This window comes from Lolium rigidum, chromosome 5, assembly GCF_022539505.1.
Source record: "Lolium rigidum isolate FL_2022 chromosome 5, APGP_CSIRO_Lrig_0.1, whole genome shotgun sequence".
NCBI lineage: Eukaryota > Viridiplantae > Streptophyta > Magnoliopsida > Poales > Poaceae > Lolium > Lolium rigidum.
The window spans coordinates 236,410,658-236,418,213 of NC_061512.1; the positions used below are offsets into that span (position 1 = coordinate 236,410,658).

The 7,556-nt window shown below is 50.8% G+C and overlaps 1 protein-coding gene across 1 annotated transcript; it reads left to right on the forward strand.

The window, feature by feature from the left end:
* The first annotated feature begins 2,621 nt into the window (after nt 1-2,621).
* LOC124655099 (nucleotide pyrophosphatase/phosphodiesterase-like) lies at nt 2,622-5,377 on the forward strand. The gene is made up of 9 exons (XM_047194060.1): nt 2,622-2,810; nt 2,890-2,981; nt 3,107-3,179; nt 3,290-3,409; nt 3,694-3,826; nt 3,934-4,015; nt 4,101-4,233; nt 4,321-4,526; nt 4,624-5,377. Exons 1-9 carry the CDS (start codon nt 2,622-2,624, stop codon nt 5,375-5,377), a joined length of 1,782 nt encoding a protein of 593 aa, XP_047050016.1.
* The last annotated feature ends 2,179 nt before the right edge of the window (nt 5,378-7,556 follow it).

Here is a 7,556-nt window from a genome sequence, read left to right on the forward strand (position 1 = left end):
CAAAATTACCATCTAAACATGCAAAATAATGTTGGGAAATTGCCGGTGAAAATTACCACTCTGACCGAAGGTTAGCGTCGAGAAATAGTGTGAATAATACTGTTGGAAAATACCGTCGAAATATTGGGTACCGTTGTAGAAATAGTTCTGCATAATTACCATCAGGTAACTGTTTAAAAAATAGAGTTGTTGTTCACCAACCGTTAATGTTTTAGGAAAGTGCAACCGTGTCTTGTGTTGATTGGTAAAAAGAAGGGCCAGTGGAGCGATGAGAGGCCATATTTTTTGCCTTATGCATCCAAGAGTTTGAGCAAGCATAGTGCCGAGTATGTGCTTCAGCTAGAAGTCCGGGAGTGCGCAATTAGGACATGTACAATTGGCTGATGTGACTTTCACTTACATAACAAATGTAAGAGAATGAAGAAAGATCATTAGCTAATGAATGATCTCTTAGACTTCTCTTAGTGAGGAGTAGCATAGTGTTATGCATATAGCACTACTTTATGTTATTACCTTCATAGTATATAGTTATATAAATGTAGTATCATACATAAGTGTATTAATTAATTTGTAGACTCATTTTATCTTGAAAATTATGATGTTATGGTGACATAGCTAGTTACCATAACCATCTCTCTTCATTAATGTCATGTCATGTCTTCAAAATGCTTACTTTCTAGAAATACATATAGTTGTATATTACTATCTTAGTTACTCTCATTATGAGTACTACTTAGTACTCCATCTGTCCTCAAATAACTGTAATTCTAGGTTTAATTTTTTCCTAAAAAAGTCTACATCTACACTACCAATGCAGTTAATTAATGCAATTAGCTCCTTTTGATCACTTTTCAACTTCATCCTGCAATCATCATTCCTCTCCTCCACCTCAACCACCAATCATCATTCCTCTCCTTTAATTAATAGAATCGAGACTCAAAATGAGAGAGAACTAAATTGTCTACTACTACGTATTTCCTAGATGTACACTTATTCGCGGACAGAGGGAGTATGAAATAAGAGGAAACTGAGTACGAAGCCCACTCTTCCCCTTCCCCTCTCTCTCTCTTCTCCCCTCTCTCCTACTAGTCAACCACCTGATACCATCCCGAGCTATTTCCGCCGTCTTGGCCGGCCGAAGATGGCGGAGGAGAGGCGTCGGAGTAAGATCTAGTAGTAGTTGTAGGTTTTTCGATAGTTTGCCAGTTGTTTGGAGTAGGGCGGCTAGGTCTTTGGCCAGGATCTGGCGCATCCGGCGGTTGGACTACGGCGACGAGCTCCAGCGGTCGGAGCAAGCTGCGAGCTCCTCCTTGTCCAGGATCTCCATGAAGAAAGGGATTTTAGGTGCCTCACCTCAATTTGGCGGTTGGTGGTCGCACTCCTTCTCCTGGCCGGCCGTGGCGGCGAGGTGGAGAGGAGCAGCAACATCAGAGCCAGTACTTGGCCGATTTCTCTGGCCTGCCATGGTGGCGAGGGGGCAAGCCTGCCTCGAGCTCCATCCCAAAATCTTCTCTGTCATGCCGTGGTGATGAGGGGAGATGAGGTTACGGAGTTTCAGTCTCTTCTAGATGGCGTTGCCTGTGGTTGCGGTGGTACTACTATTATGAGCTCATCCAGATGGCAGTTGGATCCCCCCCCCCCGCGAGTAGAAGGAAGACCTCGATATCTATATATGGCCAAGATGGCCTCCTTTACGCCGGTGTGCTCCAGCAAATCAGCAACCTCTGTTGTGAGGCCCTTACACGGATCAGCCGTTGAGTGCTTTGCCAAGTCGAAGGCAAGTGGTTTCATCCCCGTCTTCGGCCATGGTTGCGGCGGCCTGAGCTCTATGCTCCTCAGTGGGGAAGAGGATGGACTACATTGCAATTCCAAATTGTTTAGCAAGGTCCTTTATACAAATACTATGGATCTATGTAAAATTTTCTTATTTCATGTGGTCCTTTGTAACAAATTTGTACCTCTAATGCTATTTTAATGGAAGGTTCGAGCCCTTCTGGGGCGCTCTTTAAAAAAATGGGAGGAAACTAAATTTTCTTTATTGTATCATTTATCTTTCCTTAGCCACACAATTTTCTGTTAAAATTTTAATTAATTATTATTTGTTGCTAGAATGTCAATAAGAGTTATATGCATCCTATCACTTATATTTATTGTCTTTAGTAGATGACGTGGACTAAGAGAAAACTTGTTTTCCCCATCATTGTACATGCCATTACCTGTATATGCTGCTTATTATTATTATTATTCTATCTAGATACGTTTATTGTCCATACGAAATGTGCAACGGCTAAGATTGAACACATGTCCACATAAAAGAAACAACCTTCACAACTACGGGATTTTTGGGCGAGCTTTTCATGGGCTAGCTTCTGTAGGTCGAGCTGGATATTGATGAACCTTTTGTATTTTTGAACCGGGTATTTCTATTTACAGTATATGAAGTCTTTGTTTTTAAATATATATATATATATCTCTCGTCTTTTTTTTCTGGATATAAAACGAACTTGTATTGTTAAAAGGAATATCCTCTTGTTTTGAAACGCGTCATCCCTATAAAATCTCAACTTACTTCCTTGGGTCGTTAGTTTCGGTGAAAATCGTATCTCGCGTTGGTCGACGAGATGGGAGCAAAGCCGCTGCTCATGGCGGCCGTGCTGCTGCTGATGGTCGCCGCGGCGGCCGCCATCTCGGTGGAGGACGCGGCGCCGGACAACATCCAGCCGCTGTCGACGCTCAACCTGGCCGCCGCCAAGGTCGCCATGGACTCCGCGTCGGCCATCCACGCCTCGCCGGATGTGCTCGGCAAGGACGTGAGTACACACAACCTGCGCGTACGCACGCTGGTGCATCAGCTGTGTTGTTTAATCCAGTCGCTGCTCTGTGTTGCAGGGTGAGGATTCTGCGTGGGTGACGGTCAACTTCACGACGCCGTCGCCGTCCTCGGACCACTGGATCGGTCTCTTCTCCCCTGCCGATTTCAGGTCCTTATGCAAACAAACTTACAAGTTACAACCTGTGATCACTAGTTAGTTAGTATCAGCTGAAAACAGTTAATTATTACGAGATCTGTTTATTCCATGCAACCTGTGATCGATCGCATCTGCAGCTCGGGCATTGGGAGCACCAAGGTAGCAGGGCAACAAGATGCGCTTCCAGGGCTGCCCATGGCTCCCATCAAGGTCAGTGGATAGGCAGACCCAGCCGGCAATAGATGTCGCGCAGTGACGACCAACTGATTCAAGTTCATGTGTACTCATCTCATCGTGTTCGATCCTATGGTCTGTTGCAGTACAAATTCGGCAACTGCGAGCCGGATTTCCTCAGCACGGGCAGCGGAAACACCAGCTTTCTCGTCATCAACCAGCGGTATGACTACGCCTTCGGGCTCTTCTCCGGTGGCAAGGACAATGTAAGCCTAGCTTTTCTCTGCCGTCGCTCTGCAATGTCGTCAACGATGATGTAAAGAAATATTCAGACCTGATCCTATGTGGCGCTGCGTTATTTTTTGCAGCCAAAACTTCTGGCTGTCTCCAACAAGATCTCCTTCGCGAACCCGAAAGCCCCGGTGTTCCCTCGCCTATCCCAGGGAAAAGAATGGAACGAGGTGGGCTAATTGACAAATTAACCAAAGATATGGATCTTGCACTGTGTTTTCTAATGTGAATTGTTGTTGATTCTGAATGGTGAATGCAGATGGCCGTGACTTGGACGAGTGGGTACAACATCGGCGAGGCATACCCCTTCGTGGAGTGGAGGATCAAGGGCGAGGAGACCTCCAAGCGGACGCCGGCCGGCACGCTCACCTTCACGCAGAGCCATCTGTGCGGTACGTACGGTTCAGAGTTCAGACTTTTAGAGCTACAACTAGATGATTGTCATTCAGATTCAGAACAATAAGAAGAATTGCCTAAGTACTGAGGTGAACAATTTTAGGTAACCCGGCTCGTGGACAGGGCTACAGAGATCCAGGCTTCATCCACACCGCTTTCCTCAAGGACATGTGGCCAAATAGAGAGTACGAACTTGAACAATGAGTTCAGAAAACGTTTACATCTCCATAATTTTCTAGCTGTAATCATACATCTGTTGTTTTTGTTCAGGTATTCATATCAGATTGGGCACGAGCTACAGGATGGGACCGTGGCCTGGGGCAAGTCCTCCACCTTCCGCGCGTCGCCGTTCCCTGGCCAGGCTTCTCTTCAGCGTGTCGTCATCTTCGGCGACATGGGACTCGTAAGAATACAATGATGAAAATTCAGATGTATCTTATCCATTACTATTAGATAGATAGGCACTGATCATTGTGGTCTTGTACTCCAGGGGGCAAAGGACGGTAGCAGTGAGCTTCAGGGGTTCCAGCCTGGGGCACAGGTGACCACCGACCGGCTGATCAAGGACCTGCCCAACTACGATGCCGTGTTCCACATCGGAGACCTCTCATACGCCAATGGCTTCCTCGCGCAGTGGGACCAGTTCACTGCGCAGATCGAGCCCATCGCCTCCAAGGTCCCCTACAACGTCGCAAGGTTCGTTCATCCTCTCGACGGAGATCAATCGATCCCTGAATCTTAATTCAGGCGAACAACTGAAAGATGTTCTGACATGGTATCTCTGCGTGTGCAGTGGCAACCACGAGCGGACGTTCATGGACACGGGTGGGTTCTACAACGGCAACGACTCGCACGGCGAGTGCGGCGTGCCGGCGGAGACCTACTTCTACGTGCCGGCGCCTGCCCACCGTGGCAAGTTCTGGTACGCCGCCGACTACGGCATGTTCCGCTTCTGCGTCGGCGACACAGAGCACGACTGGCGGCCGGGGTCCGAGCAGCACGCGTTCCTCGACTCGTGCTTCGCCGGCGCCGACCGGAAGCACCAGCCGTGGCTCGTCTTCCTGGCGCACCGCCCGCTCGGCTACTCCTCCAACGACTTCTACGAGCAGGAGGGCTCCTTCTCGGAGCCCATGGGCCGCACCCTGCAGCCGCTCTGGCAGAAGCACCGTGTCGACCTCGCCGTCTACGGCCACGTCCACAACTACGAGCGGACGTGCCCAGTGTACGAGAACACCTGCACCGTCAAGGGCAAGGACGCCCAGAGCAGCTACTCCGGCGCCCTGGGCGGGACGATCCACGTCGTGGCCGGGACCGGTGGCGCCAAGCTCAGGACCTACGCCGGCGGGGCCTGGCCGCAGTGGAGCGTGACCAGGAACGAGAGCTTCGGCTACGTCAAGCTCACCGCCAGCGACCACTCCACCATGCGGTTCGAGTTCATCCACAGCGACGACGGCGCCGTGCACGACACCTTCAACATTACCAGGGACTACAGGGACGTCATGGCCTGCGCCGTCGATAGCTGCGCGCCACACACATTAGCCAACTAGATATAGCTAGCAGTAATTACCCAGGAAATGATCAAACTCATACATATTTTATTTTCTGTAGAGAGGAATTAGGAGGATTTATATACGGCTGTGTTCATCTTAATTAGTTCTGTGTGTGATACTTCCTCATCCCATTCTCCAAAATGATTGATACTCAAAACATACTCCTCTCCGTCAGTTTACAATGTGCGTTTTGCTGCGTCACTGCAGTGTGACACGGCAACTGCCATTTGCAAATCTTGGCACCCCTTGGATGTAAAATCAACACTTGGCTGATAATCAGAGGCAGGGTCTGGACATCGGGACAGTTTGGCTAAAAGATGGCTTCCATATATTTTTTTGCAACTCAGCTGAACAAGTCGTTAACATAACTAGCACAATGGCTCTAGCAAATGCGAGGCCATCATCTTCAGTGTGTCATAAGTGATGTAAAATTGTATAGTTAAATGGTACTAACATAATGGCTACAGCTACGCTCCTCACACATTAGCCAACCAAAAATGCATCACACACGACAATTTCTGTCCGATGTGTGTACGATGCTGTTCCACCTAGTGCTAGTTAATTCCCCTTTCCTCCCAGTGGCCAAGTCTTGCCCAAACTCAAACTTGTAGTACTGCCGAGCGTCTCCAAAATATGCAATCCTCTTCCCCAATTCAAACCTTTGGATCTAAATTTGTATGCGTCGATAGCTTCATGGCGTAGCCCATGGCCGGCGCTAATTTAAATTCTTGTACTAATCACTTAGAGCATCTTCAGCCGTGTCCCAAAGCAATTTGGACGCGCCGGACGAAAAAACGTTCCCAGCCACATGCCCCAAAGTCACTTTTTGTTCGGCGCAGCCTACGTTGTCCGACGCCCCGAGCCCATCCCCGCTACACAGGGGACGCTCCGGGCACGCCGGACGCAACAAAATGCGAGGCGAGGAGGCGCGGACCCGACGCGTCAGCGGGTCGGGAGCCTAAAATCCTGTCGCCTATCTTTGGCCAAGCGACGTTAATGATGTCCTAGATTTTCCAGGGGGGCGCAGGGACGCGTCTCGTCGTGCATGACCGCGTGGCCATCTGTGCCGGCATTTATTGCGTCCAACGACTCGCTGCCGCTTCGCTTGTCGTCGTTGTACATTAAGGCGTGGGCGCTCTACCGCGCGGGATATTCTGTCCCGCCGGACATGCGCATGCCAAGCAACGGCGGGTGGAGGATGGCCGTCAACGGCATAGGCGTCCCGCCTCACCGCCTAGGAGCTGTGGATCCAACCTGGGCGGCCACCGGCAACGAAGCCTGGTGGGTCGCCTACTTCCAGGCGCAGCACGAAGTCAAGATGAATAGCACCGCCGGCCTCATCGGGCGGCGGCACAGCTGGAACAAGGGCGGGTGCGTCCTCTTCTGGGGCGTTCCGGGGTGTCCTCCTCCAACTCTTCCTCGTCAGGGCCGGTGTGATCGACGCTGTCCTCGTCGCACCGCGCCGCGCCCTACACCGTCCCCAAGCGCGAGGTGAAAGAGGAGCTGGAGTTCGCGATGCCGCCCGTCAATCCGAGGCGCGGCGGCAGCGGCAGCCGGCAACAGCAAAGGTGCGGCAGCGGCGCCCTCCTCATCCCGAAGCCGGAGGTGAAGGAGGAGCAGGACGATGAGGCAGCCGGGAAGGCGGTGCTGCTGGCGGAGTACGAGCGGCACCATCGACTCATCGCGAGCAGCGACGACCCCGAGGACTGCCCAAGGTTGCACGCGGCGCGGCGTCGCTGAACGACAAGGACGCCTGGAGGGGCGACCTCGACAGGGCGATCGCCATGTGCATCCACGACACCGGCAAGCCGCTCGTGGACCTCACCGATGACGACGAGGCTGGGAAGCGACGTCCCCAAACACGACACGAACAAAACGCGGCTGGAGATGCTCTTATTCATCGATCTGAAGCAATTTAACTTGTTCTTGTCGCGATTGCCGATTGATCAGTTCGCCATGGAGGAAGAGCAAAATTATACAGAGAGCGCCACGATGAGAACCTCATGTGATGAGTGAAAATTTCAGAAGGGCACGCGCCGGCGGCTGCATGTGCTATGACTTACGAGTTCTTCTTGTCTCTACCTCTGTCTGGAAATGAATGAGCGAGAGGAGGACGAAAGCCACGCTCTTTCCCATTCCAAGTAGCAGTACGCCCAAAGCTAAGAGCAAGTACAAT

Coding starts and splice junctions, on each gene's coding strand:
- LOC124655099 (XM_047194060.1), top strand. CDS start 2,622: ATGGGAGCAAAGCCGCTGCTCATGGCGGCCGTGCTGCTGCTGATGGTC. Junction 2,811..2,889: donor CGGATGTGCTCGGCAAGGAC/GTGAGTACACAC, acceptor TCTGTGTTGCAG/GGTGAGGATTCTGCGTGGGT. Junction 4,527..4,623: donor GTCCCCTACAACGTCGCAAG/GTTCGTTCATCC, acceptor CTGCGTGTGCAG/TGGCAACCACGAGCGGACGT.